This window comes from Ursus maritimus, unplaced genomic scaffold (assembly GCF_017311325.1).
Source record: "Ursus maritimus isolate PB19 unplaced genomic scaffold, ASM1731132v1 scaffold_32, whole genome shotgun sequence".
Taxonomy (NCBI): Eukaryota; Metazoa; Chordata; class Mammalia; order Carnivora; family Ursidae; genus Ursus; species Ursus maritimus.
Window position 1 is genome coordinate 14,765,228 of NW_024425786.1, and position 20,847 is coordinate 14,786,074.

At 56.1% G+C, this 20,847-nt stretch overlaps 1 protein-coding gene and 1 long non-coding RNA gene across 2 annotated transcripts; both read right to left on the minus strand.

Annotated features, from left to right (window-relative positions):
• Positions 1 to 4,911: 4,911 nt before the first annotated feature.
• On the minus strand, positions 4,912 to 8,026 carry CAMK2N1 (calcium/calmodulin dependent protein kinase II inhibitor 1). The gene is made up of 2 exons (XM_040645885.1): positions 7,772 to 8,026; positions 4,912 to 6,231 (listed from the first exon to the last, which is right to left on the minus strand). The coding sequence occupies exons 1-2, from the start codon at positions 7,935 to 7,937 to the stop codon at positions 6,161 to 6,163; spliced, it is 237 nt and encodes a 78-aa protein (XP_040501819.1). The 5' UTR covers positions 7,938 to 8,026; the 3' UTR covers positions 4,912 to 6,160.
• A 2,882-nt stretch (positions 8,027 to 10,908) lies between these two features.
• Positions 10,909 to 16,562, minus strand: LOC103666592. The gene is made up of 3 exons (XR_569553.2): positions 16,404 to 16,562; positions 14,946 to 14,999; positions 10,909 to 11,358 (listed from the first exon to the last, which is right to left on the minus strand). It is a non-coding gene; the product is annotated as an uncharacterized LOC103666592 (long non-coding RNA).
• Positions 16,563 to 20,847: the final 4,285 nt, after the last annotated feature.

The window sequence follows — 20,847 nt, forward strand, 5'->3', positions numbered from 1 at the left end:
TGGCGCAATTCCCAGATCCTTCTCCTCCCTTCGGCCGTCCTCCCTGACCTCCCTTTCCCTCTCGTGACCCTTTGTCCTCAAACAGCTGTTTCTGGGTCAAGGACCTTCCTCCAGGCCCGTGGGCGTGCACAGCCCCAGGTTAAGGACAAACCCTCCAATGCGAGAGGTGACAAAATAAATCAAATCTTCCTCCCAGAATGGGGGGGGGGGCGAGGTGAGGCTGTCTTTTCCAGGACTTCGGGTTGCACTGGAGAAGGGGCTGGGACCCATAGGCACAAGCTCTCTGTCCCTAGGGGCCACCCCACCAGCTCCAGCCCAGCTGCCAGGTTTCCCCGGATACAGCCCGGTCCTCGGATTTATTTTTGCATATGGTTTGGGAGAATCTCTGTTGCTGGAATAAAGACAACCTTTTTTTTTTCCTTCTGCTTCCCTCCAATAGGCAGATTTTATAAACCAGAGCAGCTGCCTGAGGTTTCCAAGAGAAAATTCTGCACAGTTTCTAACCAGGGTGACAGTTCCCCTCCACAGGAAGTTGCTTTTATTAAGGTTGTTGGGTGTGTGTGGGTGTGTGTGTGTGTGTGTGTGTGTGTTTTAATCTATTTTTTTGTAAGGCTCCATCTATCGGTCATCAGGCAGTACCTTGGGCCTTGTGGGCATTTTTGGTTTTTTTCCCCAGTTTGCCTGGAATTCATGATTACATCTAAACCACAGTGGGCTTGCCCAACACAGGGCAAAGTTGAACGGCTGAAAAGTGGGTCATTCACATGACCTGAGCAGAAGAATCCCAAGTAATTTATGGAGCTACTCCCCCATCAAAATAACTCTGCACACCTTAAGTGGGCTACACACGATGGTTTCCTTCCAAAGAGGAAGGAAAGAAGGTGGGAGAGTAACTTGGCTGTGGAGACGCCTGACCAATGCCACCTCAGGGGAATTTTCAAGGTCAGTAGCAACAGTGATAAGTCATGCTGATAGCATGTACTGTTGATATGATGTAACAAGAAGGGCGATTTACCTCCACGGTCCTCCTCCCAAAACCCATAACCCCAGTTGAACCATGACAAAAACATCAGATAAACCCCAGTGGAGGGACTGTCTACGAAATACCTGACCAGTACTCCATCAAAAACAAGGGAAGTCTGAGAAATTATCACGGCCCAGGGGAGCTTAAGGAGATTCAATGACCAATTGAAATGTCGTGTCCTGAATGGGATCCTGCAACAGAAAAGGAACATTAGGTAAACAAGGAATGAAGTCCAAATGAGCTGCCGAGTTTCATTAATAGTGGTGGACCAGTGTTGTTTCCTTAGTTGCATAAAATGTACCATAGTAGGGCGCCTGGGTGGCTCAGGTGGTTAAGCGTCTGACTCTTGGCTTTAGTTCAGGTCATGATCTCAGGGTCCTGGGTTCAAGCCCCAAGTTGGGCTCTGCACTCAGGGATTCTCTCTTCCTCTCCCTCCCCCTCAGCCCCTCCCCTTGCTCTTACAGGTGCTTGCTTGCATGCTCTCTCTCTCTCTCAAAATAAACAAATAAATAAAATCTAAAAAAGAAAAATGCACCATAGTAATGTCAGATGCTAACAATAGAAGAAACTGAGTCAGGGGTATTGACAATTCCGTGCTATCTGCACAACTTTTCTGTGAATCTAAAACTGTTCTAAAGTAAAAATGTATTTTTTGAAAAGTGGGACTCAGGCAACCCCCAAGACCCAGTTCTCTTTGGTTCCCTCTTTTTGCCTGCACCAAGGATCCAAGCTGCTGACTTCGGCGGTACCCCAGCCCAACCTTGTTTCCATGGAACTGTCATCCTTTCCAAGCCCAGGGAAAACTCCCCCTTCCGCACAGCGGTATCCTCAGTGTGTGGCCCATAGCGCGTGCTAAGTTGATATTTGTCAAATGAATGAAACTTGAGGACTTGTCAAAGGAGAAGATCCAAGCAGAGGGCCACACTTTTCCCTCTCTGGGGCACGAAGTCCGTGCCTGCCAGTCCCCATCCGAGTCCCCATCCGGAGAGGGAAGACTTCTGGCAATGTGGTTAGAAGTGAGTAGGAGACTTCTCTTAACAGGGCCTTTGGAGAACAAGCATTCAGATTTACTTAGGATTGCATTTATTGGGGATGTTGAGGGGCTGATGAAGATAATAGTCAAGCGGACTCCTCCAAACCGCTCCCCATCCCTCTGCTCCCCAATGCCGCAGTGGTGCCTCCTGTTGCCCCTTGGTACCCCCTCCCTCAGTGGGTACTTCTACAAAGACGCTTCATGCAACAAGATCTGTTTGCTAGGTTTTGAAAGTCCCTTGCCTGGCACGTAGTAGGCACTTCATAGACGTTCACTGATGGCTACCACTTATTAGGCGCCAGGCTCTAAGCAGGGAGAGGAAGGAGTGCCTATTTAATCCTTTAATCCAGTGATGGGCAAGTCTCTTTCTTTTAAAACTCAATTTGCCAATTTCCCCCTTAGAGGTGCTTTTTGCTATCCCTCCAGGCTGTCAACCTGGACAGGCCACGGAAGCAGAATCCAGGGAGATGGATGCTTATTACAAGCATTCAATTAGTGAAGTTTGAACAATGCAGCCCTGGCTGCGGGATCGATGCATGGACGCTTGCAGACACCCTCCCCCACCCTGGACTTGTAATGGCCTTTTCCGTATTTATTGCCTCCTAACCGGATACTTCAAACATATTCTGCACTTGGTATAATTTGATATCCGCCCAGTCCCCAAAGTGCCTTCTCAACAAATGTTTACCCCTATGTGAGAGTATATTTAAGAGACTGATATTCCCTTTGGCTGAACGCAGTCCTCGGGAAAGGCAGACTCTTCCCAGGCGGAGGATCCTGCCTTGGCTGACGGGGTGGCCTCAGCAAGAACATTTTAATACGTCACTTATTAAAATGGACCCAGAGCGTTGGCAGAGGGCTCCCGTGCTCCCCCCTTCCCAGCAGAGGGCAGCTCCAGGCCTTGGCTGACACATCCGAGCCCTGCCCCCCTCCTGACCCCTTATGCAGTTGTCTGTGGTGCAGAGGGGCAGAGCGTAACCTCCAAACAACGAACCAACTAAAGGACCCTGAAGGCTGAAGGACAATGGCTGCAGCTGGGACTGAGCCTGGGTCTGGGGTCAGATGATCCTGCATCCCCCATCCTGGAGCACGGGTTCTGGGTTCTACTCCCGCCGAGCCGACTTCCTAGCCAGGTGACCTTATGCAAGTTACTTAACATCTCCGAGCCCTGATTTCTCCTGTACAATCGCGATAAGAATAATGCCTACTCCCCAGGGCTACTGTGAGCCTGGCATACAGTAAAAGCTCAATTAATGTGGTGTGTTTTGTGGTCCTTTTAGCCGCTCTGGGGCATCAATTTCTTCACCCACCAGAGAGTTAATCGTTATGGGTTTCCAGGGTTGCTGGGTCGATTATGCGAGAGAATAGAAGGGCAACCGTGTATTAAGCAGGTAAGCGGTAATTACTCCTGGTACGGACCGAGATGTGCCTTCATCGTACAGCTCCCACCCCTCCTGGCTGACTGAGGCTGAGCAGAAAGTGGGCCCTGCCCCTAACTCCCAGTGTGGCACCCCTCCACCTTCTCACGGGAAAAGCACAGGGGAAAAGAGAGTCGGGCTCTGGGGTGCCTAAAGGCCCATCGGCTCCAAGACACTGGGATTCTCTGCGGTTGGCGGGACAGAGAGCTGGGTTCAGGAACGGGGTCCTGCACCTGGGAAAAACCAAGCTGCCATCCCCTATCATCCTGCTGGCCCCACCAGCTCCCACTTGCCCACCATTCCTATTAATGGTTGATAGGATGTCCAGCCTCTCTGCTGGGCCCTCCTGAGGCTCAAGGCCCCCACTGCCTGGGAAGGGGAAGAGACATCACCCCCTCCCCCACAGGCCCTCTGGAGCCCCTATCCCCCCACCCTCACCGCCACCACCCTGGGGCCTGTCTTACCTGATGTCTGAGTCACAATCAGGCTCCTGTCACTGTGAGCTGTGTTGTGACTCCCTGGCTGACAGTTTTACAACAAACACATTAAAAGCTCGTGGCACTGAGGCTCCTGGATGCAGAACAGCCCCCCCCCCAAAAAAAAAACTTCTCCAGGCCTTTTTTCAGCCAAAATCCTTCTCCCAAGCCTTCCTCCCACAGGGACCAGCTCCACCACCATCAACTGTCCCCAGAGCCCAAAGAGGGTGTTTTTTGTTTTTTCATAATGAGCCTTTTCAAGTGGTGATTGGGGGAACCCTGAGACCTACCAGGCTGTGGGCCCCAGAAGACAGGCCCCATCCCTTATACAGTGACCCATGAACTCTGCAGTGGCCTGTGAACTCTGGAAGTCAAAGGTGCAGGAGAAAAGAGTGTGGGGGCTCCTCAGCCCTGCCTTTGAGGACAGATGGCCCTTGGTGAAGCATCCTATGGGCATATAGCGGCCTCTAACCGAGTGCTCCCGCCTGCTGGGTGTGGTGTTAAGCCTCCCACAACCCCAAGAGCCAGGAGCTGCAGGATCCTCACCTTACAGGTTTGGAAACTGAGGCTTCAGGTAGGGAAGTGACTTGCTCAAGTCCATACAGCTGGCAAGTGAAGACGCTGGAATTTTAATCCAAGTCCGCCAGCCTCTAAACATTGCTCTTAACAAAACTGCCTGCCTCCCCACACAGGGGACCTTCTCCTCTCCACACCCCACAAGGGATGGCAGAGACCACACACGGAAGCAGGGAGAGCCCTAAGCAAATCCAAATGGAAGGAACTCTCCCTTCGGCGATGGCCCTGCCGGTTCACTGTCCTTCCTGCCATTCGAGCCCAACCCACGGGGCCCTCCACATGGCCTTGCTGCCTCGAAAACCAAAGCTACCAGTCCCTCCTTCCCGTCTGCAGCCAGCAGGCAAAAAGCAAGTCCCCCAAACCGAAGCAGAGACAAGAGAGGAGTAAGACACAGGGACAGCTCTTTTATTGTACATCGGAGAAAGAGCCCTGCGTGCTGGTTACAGGTGCGACATCCAGAATATAGAATTAAGAAAAAAGGGAACAGGGAAGGGAAGAAACCTCTTGAGGTCCAAAGTTGCAAACAAAAAATGGTAAAAGATTTCCTCACGCAAGAGGCGGGTTTTTTTGCAAATACCATGCAAAACAGGCAGCTGGTGTGCCTTAAGAGAACCCCTATAAATAACAGAAAAGACACTCCAAGCATTCCTTTACGTGGACTCAGAGCACAGGGAAAAAAGAAAAGAAACCAAAATGCCTTTTGGCATTTCAAGATATTTGGCACTCTTGTGATTACATTTTTTTTTACAGCCCATTAAAGAGAATAAACTGACACAATATTAGAGAAAAAAAACAGGCCGCTCACACAACAGACTGCAGGAAGGGGTTAGAAAAAGCTCGAGCATTTTTTTTTCTTTGTTTTTGTGGGGTTTTTTCCTGACATATAAAATGTGTCCATTTGCATTAACTTGGGCAAATAGCTTGCAGCAACAAAGAAACACAAGCTTTACAAGTCACTTTAAAATAAAACACGGATTCTTCCTATGTGTCATTCCTTAGAAAAGTTCTCTTCTTGTTTTAAACGCATTCCTGATAACTTCAAATGATGACCAAAATAAAACAGAGTATCTATAGAGATCATTTGCTGATTTTTCGTACATCCAAGGATAACAACATAAAAAAATAAAACCGGACAGCATTTCACATCGAAGTGCACAGAAGCATTTTTGCAAAAGATTAAATAATGTAAACACTGGGAACAGCCAAATCAGCGAAGAATGCCAACACCTCAAAACACCCGGTGTTGCCGCTTCATTATTTAAGTGGTTCAAAATCCAGATCTGTAATTGCGCAATATTCACTGTATATAAAAAGAAATGGATATTAATTTTGACAAATAGCTGCAACTGAGACTTTTTTATTTCTTTATATGTGTGTATATAGTGATTTTTAAATTTTTAAAATTTTTTATTTTATTTTTATTTTTGCTGAGGAGCCCAGAGCCTTCTCCTTCTCCTCCTCCTCCTCCTCACGCCTCGTCGGTCTCCCGGCCTGACACGAGACACAGGTTGTTGATTTCATCGTGGGTAGCAAGCTAGTAATAAATTTCAAAGTGCTTTCTCTTTTTCACGCTCTTTTTGCCAGTAACTTGCCGCCGTTCTTACTCTCCCTTAACTCATTGTCTTTGGAGGAGTTAGACACCAGGAGGTGCCTTGTCTGTCATATTTTTCAGCACGTCATCAATCCTATCATCTTCAATAACAACTGCAAAAAAAAGCGGGGGGGAGGAAAGGAGATATGAGCGTGCCTGGGCCTCGCCGGGGGTCTCCGACGTCGCCGGTTCCGCCCAGGGACTGGGAAATGCGGGAGGCCGAGGGAGGGAGGGGGAGGGGTGGGGTGGGGGTTCCTCGAGCGCCGACACGGCCCAGACCTCTTCTGTCTCTGCCGGGGGATCCTGCGCTGCTTCGCTTTGAACCGCTCCCACCCACCCCACTCGAACCCCAGGCAGCGTCCGGGTTCGGTTCTGAGAAAAGGCAGCAAAAAGGGCGCAAATCCCGCAGGCCAGGCCGCAGCGGAGACGCGCACTGGCCGCGTCCTCACCCCACCGCACCTCCCCCGGCGCATTTATTTAGAAAGAAGCCTCCCGGGCAGAAGAGGGTGGAGAGGAGGTGCCAAGGTCTCCGGGTCGGGGACCCTCGGGGGTGCCCCGAGCGCGGCGCGGGTGGCCAAGGCTCTGGGTGCGGAGGTGTGTGGTGCAAGGGGGAACGCAGGGAAGTGGGGGGCGGGGGCCACGGCGCGCTGCGGGTTCGGGATCTGGCCCGGCCAGGGCCGGCGGCCCCTCCTGCGCGCCCCCTCCGCGCCGCCCGCCGCCGCAGAGGTCAGAGCCTCCCAGCGCTGCCGGCCTCCCGCCGGCCCCTCCGCCTCTCTCACCACCTCTACCTAGCCTCTCCTTCTTCAGTCCCGCCATCAGTCTCTCGGCGTGGCCGTCACCTGTCGAGGTCTCTGGGTCTCTCTCCGTCTGGGGTGTCGGTCTCCCTCATTGTTTCGGCTGCTTCTCTGTCCTTCTCCGACTGGTGTCCCCGGCTTGCTGTCTCTCCCGCTCTGGCTCCCTCTCCCGAGCTTTGTCTCGGCCTCTGCCCCTCTCAGTCTCCCCCGATCCACCACCAGCCTCCCCCCCTACCAGCCCCCCATCTCTGCGTCTCAGTATCTCCGGGCAGCTGTCGGTCCCCCTCATTGTCCCCGCTCCTCTGGAGCTCCTCTCCGAGCCTCTCTGCGTCCCAGTCTCCCCCGGGCTTTTCCAGCTCCCGCGCCGAGCGCTGGGACTCGGCCACCCCCTCCCCCTGCTAAGTAACAATGAGAAGCCCGTGCGCCCCGAAAACCCCTCGCCTTCCCCGCGGGAGTGGAGTACCCCCAGCAGTTCTCCACGCCGTCTCTTGGGGAGCCCTGGCACCCCCCCCCGGGTTATATAGAGCGAGTGAAGCTGCGACTACACTGCGCCAAAGGGGAGGGGGTAGAAATCGAAAAGCAAACTTTAGCGCGGGTGGGGACCCGGGAATAACCTTCCAGCCCCGGTGGCAGCTCGAGGCCGCCACGCCCCCTGGGTGACCCCAGCGAGAATCAGGCTAAGGGGAAGGGGTTTCGGCGGCCGGCCGGTGCCCGACCCGCAGTGCGGGATCCCCCCAGCTCCGCGCGATGGGATTCCATTCGGTCGGAACCCGCTCCCGGGTGCGGAAGAGCCCCCAAACCTCGGCCAGGCCTGGGCGCCCAAGAAAAGGGGCGGCCGGGGAGGGGGCCGTGAACTCACCCCGCTTGCTCCGGCCGATCTGGCCCAGCTTGGGCGGCCGCTTGTTCTGCCCGGCGCCGAAGAAGTTGTTGGTGTCCTGCAGGCGGCAGGAGAAGATCTGGCCCACGTCGCCGCCGTCGCCGTAGGGGCTCAGCTTCTCGTCGCCGTAGGGCAGCACCTCCGACATGGTCGCGTCCGGGGGCTCCGCGGCGGCGCCTCCTCCGCCCGCGTCCCCGCCCGCGGCGGACAGGGTCAGCGGCGCTGGGGCCGGGGGCGGCCGGCCGGGGACGGCCCGCGGGCTGCTGCGGCGGTGGCGCCGGCGAGGGGCCGGGGGGCACCGCTGGGGCGAGAGCGCGCCGCCCGCCCGAGCGACCCGGCGAGCGCCCGGCGCTGCGCTGCGCTGCGCTCCGGCTCGGCGCGCGAGTGGCTGCTGCTCCGGCACCGGCGAGCAGGACTCACATCCTCGGCACGCTCGGGCGCTGGGCGGGGGCCGGGCCGGGCGGGGCCGCGAGCCGGAGAGGAGGGTGTCCCGGCGAGCCCGCGGGGCGCGGGGCCGAGGAGGGCGCACCCCGGAGAGCCCGGCGGGCCGGTCCTGCGGCGAGTGCGGGCGGCGGCGGCGGCGGCGGCGGCGCGGCTACTGGGAAGCTGACTGGGGAGCGGCGAGCCGCGGGGCGCCGAGGGGCGTAGGGGGAGGGGAGCGAGGGAGGAGGGAGGGCAAGGGGGTGGAGGGGAGAGGATGCCCGGAGGGAGGGAGGGGAGAGAGAAGCCGGGAGGGAGACGGCGAGAAAACCAGAGGAAAAAGGGAGAGGGAGGCAGGGGGACTGGCAGGGAGAGAAGGAGGGGAGGGAGAGAAGAAAGGGGAGGCAGCGGCGGGTCCGGCTCGCCGCGGCCGAGGGAGGAGCGGAGAAGAGCGGGGACGGGGCCGGCGCGGAGAGAAAGAGGGTCGGGGAGGGAAGGCGGAGAGTGGGAGCGCGCGGAGGAGGAGGCTGGGACGGAGGAGCCAGCCCGCGAGCGAGCTGCGAGCGAGAAATGCCGGCCGCGGCGCGGAGGCGAGGCGCGGGGAGGAGGGCGGGAGGAGGGCGGGGACGAGGGGACCCGGGGCCGCGGGGAGAGATCCCTGGAAGCCGCGCGACGTCACGGGGCCGCGCGGGCCGGCCGCAGGCGCGGCTCGCTTCCTGCCCCCGCCCGGGGCCCCCGCCGGCCCGCCCGCGCCCAGGGGCCCCCCGCGAGCCCCGCCCCGGCCCGGCGGCCTCCAGGCGCCTCCTCCCCCCGCGCCCCTCCCGCGGGGTGTTTACCCGGCCCCGAGCCGGTGCGCGCCGGACCCGCCGCCCGCTCGGCCTCCCGCGGGGCGGGGGGCGGGGAGCCGGGAGCGGAAGGGAGGGGGGTTGGGGAGGAGAGGACCGAAGACCACACGCCTGGAAGGACAGATGGACGCCGGTCTCCCAGGAGGCCGGACACTGGGGCGAAAGGTCGGAGGGCGCGAGGGCGACTTGAGGACGCAGCCTCCCGCGCCAGCCTCAAACCAGGGAGACCTCCCCCCACCACACTGGCGCCCCACTTCACACTCTTGGGACCCGGCCCCTTAGGCCTCACCCCCTCCCTCCCCCACTGCGATCGCCCTGGAAGGCCCTGCTCTCGGGCCGAGGCTCGGGACTCGGGCTCCCGCGGGGCCTCGAGGTGGAGGCGGATGGGGGGAGGGGGGCAGCCCCGCCTCCCGGAGGAGAGGGGAGAGCCTCATTACGCCGGGCTCGCCCGGGATGCCCGGCTCTCGGCGTCCGCCGCCTCCTCCTCTGGGGACGCCCCGGGCCTGCAGTCCTCCGCCCTGGGGGACCTCCCTGCCAGCAACAGCCTCGAGCCCTGGGGAGAGACTGTGGCTTCCGTGGCGAGCAGCGAGCTCCCGGTCCCGGGAGGGACACCGGGGCAGCCCCAGAGGCCTGGGAGGCGCATCTGCCAGGCAGATGGTAACTCTGAGGGGGTAAGGTGCGTGAGGAGGACTCGTTATCCTCGCCTAGAGCCAACAGCACCTGCTCTCCCCCTGGAGACCGGCTTCACTCGGCAGAGCCGGCCTGACCACCGAGAGGGGCAACCGTCCCAAGGTCGTGCAACCTGCTGAAGACTGGGCTAGGGCGAGGCCTCCACTGGCTCAACCTGCCGGCCCTGCGCCTGGTCCCATCCTCCGTGAAAGAGCACCCTCAGGTTCACTCTCACCTTCATTCCAGAGCTCCGGGTGGGGGCAGGCGGGAGGGAAACGGGTGTGGCTTTTTAGTGACACAACAGCTGGTGGAGGGGGCTACCTGAGAGGAGCCAGCCCAGCCCACTCCCCCAACTATGCGAAAGTGTCCCCGGCCCAGAGGCCAGGCACCTTGGGGAGAGGGGAGGAAGGGGGCTGCGAAACGGGAGACAGAGACAGTGGGACACCTGGGATGGGTGTGGAATGGGAGTCACTCCTGGGTTTGTATCCCTATCCTATCATTGGCTAGCTGTGTGACTTCGGACAAGTCATGTCCCCTCTCTGAACTTCTGTAATCTCAGCTGTAAAATGGGGCATGGGGCTGGCTAGCTGCCTGGGTGCCTCACAGGACTCTTAGCAAAGCAACGTGGAAGCAGGCTCCTGGTGCTTCATGAGTGAGAGAACACTAGCCCTTTCGGAGCTGTGGGTGGGGGGGAATCCGTAAGGGATGAGCCAGCCCAACCTCCTCATTCACCGAGGGGACAACTGAGACCCTGAGAGAGAGGCTGGGGGGCTTGCCCCAAAGCCCACGGTGTGTCAGCTTGTCAATGCAGGTCTGCGGCTTTCCCTCCACCAGCTGCCCCATTCACCATTCACGAAGGCTCTGCAGAGTGTCTGCTTTGAGGTGAGCACCAGGCCAAATGCTGGAAGAGAAAACAAAAGCGTAACAAGCAGGATGATAAAGTACAAGGAGACGCTCTTACATTTGTATCCTGCTTTTCTGTTTTCCCCCCAAAGCATTTCATATCCATTATTGACCTTGCATCTCAAAATAAATACCTTCCGAGGTAGAAAGAGGAGACCTTGCACCCCCGTCTAACTGATATTCACAGAAAGGGGATTAAGTGACTTGCCAAGGGCACAGGCTAGTGATGGAGCCAGGAGAAGCCACTCTTCCCAGCTGTGGTCCCAGGTCCTTGTAGGGGACACTCCATGAGGGGCTGGGACCACCCTACTCACCCGGTTCCCTCCTTGCTGCTGAGTTATGATGCAATTTACTCATGGAGCACCCAGCACAGTCACCGCTGTACAGAGGTGAGCAGAGCAGCACAGGGAGGGCCGAGGAAGCCTGCACACACAGCAAGCGAGAGTAAGAAGATAAGCCTGCTTTTACACCCCATCTGTTTTTAGGTTTTCCTTGCCCTGTTTCAAATAAGGTTAAAGGTGGCAGCATTACGCCTTCCCAACTCAGTACCCACCCCCTTCCTGAAGCACACCCCCACACAAACACTTGACAGTGAGAAAAGCATTTCCATGACTATTACCTCCTTGGAGGCTTCTTTTAGCCTTTAGAAGCTGCAGGACTGGGACAGTCAGGCCCATTTTACAGATAAGGTACCTGAAAGTTGACTGCTGTCTCCAAATTCAAGCGGCAGTTCTGCAAGAGCAAGTGTGAATCAGCCTGGTGTTCCTCCACCCCTACCCCTCCCAGCTGCCGTGGTTACAAAGGCCGCACTCAATCCTCCTTTCCGTCCAGCTTTCAGTGGGGGCATCCCTTTATCCCTGGGGCGCTAGACCTGGATGCAGACACATCCTGGGGATCCCTGCGTTCTCCAAAGCTGAGGGGCTGGCTCTGAGCCAGATGCCCAGGGCTGTATTAGGGATGCCAGGGCCAGATGGAGGAATGGACCAAGTAAGACAGGAGTGGAAGCTGCCCTCCCTGCTACCCAGCAAGGAAGACTGGTGATACACGGTCTAGTGCAGTAGTCCAGGGGGGAGGGGACAGCCTTCACTGCGGCTGCCACATTCAAATCCCTAACCTGGCATTTCTTAACTCCATGATTATTTCACCTCATGGTGCCTCAGTTTTCTCATCTGTCGAATGGGGCTAATAATTACTGCTGTTCGGTCAGGTTTGTTCCGGGGAAGGAGCTCATACACACATCATATGCCTGATACGCAGTAAGTCCTAGATGAACGCAGTTCTTCTCAGCTATTGACTTTCTTTGTGGCCTTGAAGAAGCTGGTTCTCTCCCCACAGCCTCTGACTCCACATTACAAAATAGGAAACTTGAAGAAAATCACGTCTTTTTTTTTTTCCAAGCTGCAAAGTCAGCCAGTTTTCCCAAATCTAAAGTAGACAAAATCTCCTTGAGGCAAAAGTGAGGGACTTGCCCCTCAAACTTCGTCTGAAAGCCCCTTCACGGGACCCTAGGACTCCACAGAATTGGGGACCACAGGACTGGACCATGTCCCCAGCCCCTTGGGCACAGACATTCCCGAGTTGAAGTAGGTCTTGGCAAGTCCCTGCTGTGCACTGAGCCCTACTCCAGCGTGGGTGGGGTACAGGGAAAGCCAGCCCCAGCAGCACCCAGCACAAAACCTGGCACGTAGTGCTTCCCTTTGTCTCCTTCCCCTCTCTCCGACCCAGACGGGGAAACCGAGGCACAAGCAGCTGCAGCAGAGAGCCATGGCAAGACTCGGAGAAGAATGAGGCTGTGGGATACCTCAGTGCCAGGTAGGCGGCCACAGAGGGGAGGGCGGGGAATGCAGAGACTTGCCAGGGCTGGCTCCGACCCTAGCCTTCCGTCAGCAGGGAAGGCCAGGACGCTGTGCGAGGTCAATGGCCAGCTGGTCACCTCCAGAGAGGCTAAGTGGCCTCGCAGCAGGGCACCCCCGCTCGGAGCCAAGTCTGGATGCCAACCCACGTCACCCCCAGCCCTCTCAGCTTGTGGACTGGAGCCTGGGCGCAGCCAGGCGGGCCCTCTGCCCCCTACCTCCACACTCATGCACAAATGCACGGACACACCGGGAGCGAAGCGTGTTAACTCATGGACGGCGGGGCTTAGGCCTCGAATCAAAGAACAATAATGCAAGAATTCATGCTTCTCTCACTCCTGAAGCAAATGTGTGTTGAGGACTTTTGTGGCAGCACCGTCTCTCCCCCGTCCCTCCCCCGGACAGCTCAAGGACCCTTAGTTTCTTCCCTTCACCTGTCTAATCACCAAGACATTTTCTTCAGAAACCATCTTACAAGAAACCTTAGTAAATAAAAAAATAGATAAAGGGCAAGCCATTGGGGAGCTAGGGGCTCAAGACCCACCCTTTGGGCCCCACCCACCCCCAGGGCCATTCTCCTAAAAGGGTCTCCAAAGAATGCCCAGAGCTCCAGACAGCTCAGGGGGAAACCACCCGTAGAGTTTATCTAGTCCAGCCTCCTTGCCTTACAGATGGGGAAACTGAGGCCCAACCGGGCTTGCTGGAACCCAGGGCTCCCCCTGCTCTTCGTGGCATCAGCATACCCAGAATTGTATGGGGGCGGGGAGCTCCAGCAACAAAGGATTAGTCAGAAAATAAAAGGGCTTTTCTCAACAAGGAAGTTTGCTGTGTTTCAGATAAAATAAATAAAAGGATCAGAGGGTAATTTTTAAAGTTTTCATTGTACCCACAGCCCACAAAGGAAGAGTCCCACAGGCTCTTCAGGAAAACCTAAGGAATGGTGAGGACAAGCTTAGGGGCCAGATGTCACCAGAACATGAAAAGGGGATAACTGGTAGTGTCCTGAATGTGCTCTTCCCCACCCTCCTTGTTTCACATACTCACTTGGAGGAGGGAGGGAGGGGTCCCAGAACTCTAAGAGAGCAGCTCTGCCTGTTGCCCCCCAAACCAGACGGAGCAGCTGGGGTGCTGGGGCTCTGCGCCACACTGGAAAACAGTAGCCCCTCTTGGGCTGGGAGAAAAGAGCGCAGCGGACAGGCCTGGCGCCAAGGTGCTCTCGCACGTCCTCACGACCCTAGGGGCAGACAAGGGCAGGCTCACCCTTACCCCTGTGCACACGTCGGGGAGGCTCAGGAGACTGGGAACTGTGGTCTGGCTCTGATGCCCGGGCTCTGAATACTTTACCCACGTGTCGGCCATCGTCTGTTCAGAGCTTGGGCCCAAGAGGCCCAAAGTCTGCTGACGAAAGAGCCCCTGACCCCACCAGGGCAATGAGCTGAGCTAAAGGGGACGAAGAAGGAGCTGACCCCAGCAAGTTCAGAAAGGGCCACCACCACCTTCCGATACCAAACTCCTCCTGCCCAGTCACTACCAAGAGCTTACCAGGCCCCGGATCATGCTAATGGCTGTAGACAATCCACGCTCATGGTTACCTTGGGAGTGACTGTCATGTGTCTTACACCATCTCTAAGGGCCTGCGGCCAGGAAAGTTGAGTGGCTAGCCCAGAGCAGCAAGGGCCCAGGAGAGGCAGCCGGGCTGATGCAAGCCTGAGCTCCCAACTGTTGGGCAACACTGCCTCCCTGAGGACACCTGGGCCCTTAGAGTCACCAAACCAGGGACAAGCCCATTACGGTCTCTGCACCAGGGCCTACCCCCAGATATGGAGGGGGTGTAGATGGGAGAGTGCAAACCTCTTGCAGGCCGAGGACTCCTTGATGATCTGATAAAAGACATGGATTCTCTTTCCCAGGAGCAGAAAACTGTGTACCCGGTTTCCAGGGGATCTCTGAACCCCCAGGGCCCCTTAGATAAAGAACACAGGACTAGATCCCACAAATGCCAGTCCCCACCGGTGTCTCCTGCGACAACAGCAGGGCTTTTTACAGCTGAAGGCCAGAGGCCCTCACCCCTGCTTCTCCTCCAAACCTGGGGTCAGACCTGTGGTGGCTCAAGCCTGAGGAATGTAGCCACTGACTTCTGAGCCCGCTGAGGGGCTGTGCATGGCTCTGGACCCTTCTGCCTCCACTGGCTGTTAGTCAAGCACTTGCCCATCCCATGGATGCCATGCCATTTCAGGTCCATGGGGACGGGTAAGGCTGGCAGGACAGACGGGAGGTACTTTCCCACTCCACAGGAGGGAAAAGCCGGTCCCAGACAAGGAAGACAAGCTGCCCCGCTGGAGACAGAGCCAGGACCAAGACCCCAGGTCTCCCAGCACAGAGATCGGTCTCCTGGACCTGATGAAGAGCAAGTAAAAGGGGATAAATCAGAAGACCCGAGCCAATCCCAGCTACACGCCTTCCTACCTGTGAGACGTGGATGCAGTCACTTTCCCCTCTGAGCCAGAATTCCTCTCAGCTCTGAAAGGGGGGTGACGAGATCAGCCTCAAAGGGAGATTATATGAATCAGGTGAGGTGCTATTGGGCCACTGCAGGCGACAGCCCCACGCCATGAGTCCCACAACCTAAGCTCTCCAAGGGGTGGGCAGAAGGGCCCTTTCTCCCTAGGAAAGGAACTCCCTATGGAACAGGAAGGGGAGAAGAGTGAGGAGAGGCCGCTGCATGGTCACAGAGCCCTCACCATCCTTCCCTGCCTGAACAGGGGATGGGGAAGGAAGAAATCCAGTGTGCAAAGGCAGGTGCCAGGCACAGGTGAGAAAGATGGGAAGAGACAGACCCGCAGAAGCAGAAGCAGACAGATGCAGAGAGGCTAAGAAAGCTTGGGGAGGGGGGCGCCTGGGTAGCGCAGTTGTTGGGCGTCTGCCTTCGGCTCAGGGAGTGATCCCGGCGTTGCGGGATCGAGTCCCACATCGGTCCCACATCGGTCCCACATCGGTCCCACATCGGTCCCACATTGGGCTCCTCGGCTGGGAGCCTGCTTCTTCCGCTCCCACTCCCCCTGCTGCATTCCCTCTCTCGCTGGCTGTCTCTCTGTCACATAAATAAATAAAATCTTTGAAAAAAAAAAAAAAGAAAGCTTGGGGAGGAAGACAGAGCCACACGCAGAGGAAGAAACTCTTACCCGCACTGGGAGGCAAGAGGCAAACAGGGCAGATGACAAGAGGCAATAGAGCAGGGGACAGAGGAGCTGGGCGCTTGGACGAGGGGGCAAAAGGCAAAGGCAGGACAGAAGAGATGAGAGCAAGGACAGCAGGCCAGGCTGAGAGAAGCTTCCTCCTTTCTCCTGCTGAGAAGATGCTTCTGGGGGGAGAATTAGAATCTATGCCATACAAGTTTTTTAAGCATCCTTTACCAGTATGAAGTCATTTGGGTATTTTAAGAACGTGTGATGCATTATGCATGTCTCGTTTTTGTTGAAAGAAATCATGGTTAGTATATTTAAAGATGTGAATGCCTGGAAAATTATCAGGGGAGAAATGGGGGATTTTTTTCCCCCAGAATTTTCCGGGCTTCTCAAAACTTTCACATCTGCACCCAGCTTCCTGGTGAGTTGGGCAGAGAAAGGAAGGAACCAGAGAGAAAAATCCCTGCTTCTCCCCTTTCCAGGCTGTGCCCTGCCTGACCTGGGATCAGCAGTCCGGGATCCTCCGTGGCCTGTTCCCTGGTCCTCAGGGGAGAGAAAATTTGCACAGACCTTGGGAAGCACACAGCCTTGGTTGCTCCTGAGGCCTTCAGCCGGCCTCAACCATGGGGGCACAGCGCCACCTGGAGGTCATGGCAGAGACTGCAGCAATAGGAGGGATCCCATGCCGAGTCCGGCGGTGGGAAGGGTAGGAAGAAATACAGACAATGGACCAACTTACTGCAAGCCTGTATGAAGCTCCATCCTACGAAGCACCTTCAATACTAGGAAAGATGATAAGGGGCTGGGAGACCTGCAGTTGGGGCAATTTGGACATTAATGTTAATATGATCTCATTTATACCTCCCTCCCCCCAGCCTAGAGAACATTCAGGTTACCCATACAAGGTGCCTGGCACACTCGGTGCCTAATTAATGCTTGCTGAGTTCAGTTGTGACCCTCCAGAGTTGTGGCCCAATCCCGGAGGGATCTGAATTTGAGGAACGTCATGGATGGCAATCACTCTGGCAAGGACAGAGGGTAAAGGGCAAGAGAGGAGGCCCCCCGCCCAGGCCCGGTCAGCCCCTCTAACCAACGCCAGTATCACTGACTCAGCCTCGTGTGCCCTACTCTTGGGGAAGGGAAATGCCAGGTCCCTCGCTGGCATCTGGAAAACAATAAGGCAGCTGCAGGGGAAGTGACTAATGAGCACTCCAGGGAGCAATTCAGGACATCATACATCGAAACTTATCTCATTCAAAATTGATAAGTTAACACTATCTAATTAGAGAGAAAATGTGCTGATCTCCCCGGCTTTATGGGGATGTGGGCCTGAAGCTGTAACGGGCAGCTAGCCTGAAGAGGGCCCAGCTCTCATCTGTCAGACCTGAAGGGCCTCCAAACTGCCCTCCTCTCTCCCTCATCCACTCTCAGACATGCAAAATATCAGGGTGGATGGAGGCTTGGAGGGCTCCACATCCAACTTTGCTCGGTTTATAGACAGAGCCGAGGCCCAGAGAGGTCAAATCACTCCATTAAGATCACACAGCACCAGAGCTAGGCCCTGAAACCAGGCCAGCCTTTGGGCTGCTAGTCCAGACTATTTCCCAGCACACGATGACATCGTGCCAACTTTCCTGTGCAGAGTCCTCAAAGCCCTGGTCAGCTCGCTGGATGTGATGTTCTCTCGTACAGTTTATTCACATTGGCTCGAAGCCCTAAGAGAGGCCCTTCCCTCCTTACAACCAGGTCATGGCCCTCATCTCTGGTCCAGTAACTGCCTCCCACACGCAGCCTCCCAGGACTGCTTACCCCACGTCTAGTTCACTTGCTAGTCAACTCACGCATTCGACGGACATTCACTGCTTAAGCTCTTGGGCTTGGAGTCAGACGGTGTGGGCTTAAGTCTTGACTGTCTTGTGAGTTTGGCAAGATACCTGACCTCTCTGGGCCTTGGTTTCCTTCTCTTTATTATTTTTTTTATTTTTATTTTTTAAGATTTTATCCATTTGAGAGAGAGAGAGAGAGAAGCAGGCTCCCCACTGAGCAAGGAGCCCAAAATGGGGCTCGATCCCAGGACCCCCGGATCATGACCTGAGCCAAAGGCAGACACTTAACCGACTGAGCCCCCAAGGAACCCCGGTTTCCTTCTCTTTAAAGGAAGAATAAGACAAACACGTAAGTCATGGTGCGGATTAAATGGCATGGATCGTGTAAAGACCCTCGTGAGTAGCCAGCAAAGAACAAGCCCCAATGTTGGGTCTAACTAGTGAATAGTGACAACCTGGGGAAAAAGATGTAGGTCCTGCCCATGACATGGGCCATATGGTTAAGGGCAGGAATGAGCAGACTGTATTATGGAATCTCAGGGGAGGGGCCACCCCCCCACCCCGAGGCACCTACCCCCCCCCACCCCGAGGCACCTAGGAATGGAGGGGACACCACCTAAAGCTGAGTTTGAAAGGGCAAGTAGACGGCCAGCAAGGTGAAGAGCCAGGAGTCCAGGGGCAGGACTCAGCACGGCCTGTCTCGGGAACCTCACCGCCTGTGCGGCCCGAGCCATAAGCGCGGGACAGAGGGATGCCGAGAGGCTTGGACAGGTGGCCTGGCCTGGGGTACACAGGCCTTCCGATGCCATGGAAGAGTCAGGGCCTGGGCCTGGAGATGACAGGGAGCCTGGGGAAGGGCTTTAAGCAGAGGAGGGAGACGGTCAGGTTGGTGTTTCCAGTAGGTCATTCTAGGCTCCGTGGGGTATGTCTTCTCTGCGTGGCTCCCCTTCTGCAATGCTGGCCTGCCCTCGGCTGGTTTGTTTTGAATGGTCAGGGAATCTGCTCTAAGCAGGTCAGTTTCAAAGGCCCATCCCGGCTACACTGTTCTGTGAACCACAGATACGCCCAGCAACTGAGGGTCATCACGCCTGGCCAATATGGTTTACTGCCTTGCAATGAGGGTATATTAAGACAACTCTGAGCCCTGTGAGGGCAGAGACTGTGTCATACTCATTTTTCCATCTCCAGGCACACAAATGGCTGAATATACATTTAGCAAATGTTCGTTAGATGAATAAATGCCCATAAATGATCTCGAACATGACCGGCTCTTCCTCTGCACATTCCAGAGGCCCTGTGGGATCATCAGCCTCGGACCCAGCGTCCAATGGGGATTTTCATGGCCTGGGCCCAGGGTTGTAAAGGGTGCCAGATTGGTCAAGTCTGTCGTGTCGTTGTTTGCTTTTTCAGTTCCACATATTGTTGCTTCTTGAATTTTCTATCATAATTCTGAATGAGTTAGGATTCCAAAGACCTGCTGTCCGGCTTCTGTTCCATCAAGATAAGCTAGGGAACCTCAAAGCCTCCCCCTGTGGTGTGTAAAACCGGGGTGTGACTGGTGACTGCTGAGGTGCTAACTGGCCAGGAAAACGCTGCGTCGGCAACACTCAGTGGTCTGCTGGGTCACTTCCCTTCCCCTCTCAGGCTTAAAGTGATAAAAGACAAAAGGTGGAGGCATTCTAGTCAGACCCGAGCACGTCACGTAACACACAAATTGGGGTAATACGGTCTCCCCTGCCTGCTTGCCCTGAGTCTTAGGAACCCTGCCTGTAGGGAACCTAACACAGGCTGGCTCACGATGAGGGGCGGCTGGAGGCAAACACAGAACCCTTCTGAGCCTCACTTGTAAAGTGGGGATAATAATGTCCGCTCTGCAGAGCCCCTCCCCCCCCATTCATGCATGTAAGGTGCCTCGCAGACATTCAAAGCGCCAGGAGCGGATACTCCAGAGGACTCCTCTCGAAACTGTCTAGCACTAAAGTGACTGAGCATGAGGGTGGAATTAGCAAAGAACTGAAAACTCACAACTACCCCAAGGTCAGTTCGGCACTGACGTCCTATGGTCCTCGCCGCCCTGTCACTCCCCAGCCCCCCGCCTGGGCCCTGCCTGTCTCCAGGGAGGCCCCATCCCGCCCTCCGGGAGATGAGAGTCCCGAAATGGAAGGCGGGAACGGCCACAGGAGCAGGCGGCTGGGAGACAGGGTCAGCCCCACCTGGGCTAGGACTGAGCAGGGACCTCAAATCCGGAACCTGCGTACATGTGTGTCCACGTTCCCGGCCAGCTGTCCCTTCCCAAGGCGGGGAGCATGTACTGTGGCTGGGTCTCCCCGGCTCGGCTCAGAGGAACAGTCGAGGCAGATTTGGTCTGCCCAGATCTGAGTGGGGCTGGGGTAGAGCTGGCGGCCTTCCCTTTTCAATCACTCCAGTCAGACTTACTCCCGAAATCTGTGCGTAAGATCACCACATACACCGGCCACAGGGGGTTCATTCATCCTCGACTGAAAGCGGGACCCGGGCGCCTGGGTGGCTCTTCTCGGGGTCCTGGGATCCAGTCCCACATCAGGCTCCCCGCTCGGCATGGGGTCTGCTTGTCCCTCTCCCTCTGCCCCCCCACCCACCATTCATGCTAAGAAATAAATAAAAATCTTAAAAAAAAATAAATAAATAAATAAATAAATAAATAGGGGTGCCTGGGTGGCTCAGTCGTTAAGCATCTGCTTTCATCTCAGGGTGTGATCCCAGAGTCCTGGGATTGAGCCCCACATTGGGCTCCCTGCTCCGCTGGGAGCCTGCTTCTCCCGCTCCCACTCCCCCTGCTTGTGTTCCCTCTCTTGCTGGCTGTCTCTGTCAAATAAGTAAATAAAATCTTAAAAATAAATACATACATACATACATACATACATACATACATAAAATCTGTATCTTCAGACAGAGTCAGGGCTGAAGGACAAGGAAAAAGGGGGGGTGCTTTCAAGGCACTCGGTCACCCCTCACCCTGCCCAGCCCCCAACACAGCTCTATGGAAACCCAAGCTCTCCCCACCTCACCAGACAGGGCTCGGTACTGGCAAGTGGCTTCTCACTTCTTCCCGTTCTCCACAGCTGGCCCCCTCCGCGAACCCGGGAGCGAGTATCCCTTGGGGTGGGGTATTCCTGTACACTGAGGAAATCGGCCATCGCCAGTGAGCAGGAGGCCAGGGGCTTTGAAACAGCTTGGAGATTGAATTCAGACTCACCACCTACTAGCTCATGCCCCCAGGCCATCGAACTTCCCCTCGTGGGCCATATCCTTGTCTGTGACTTGCAGACACCATGAGAGCCTGCGGTTTTGTGAGGACTAACTCGCCTTGAAATGAAA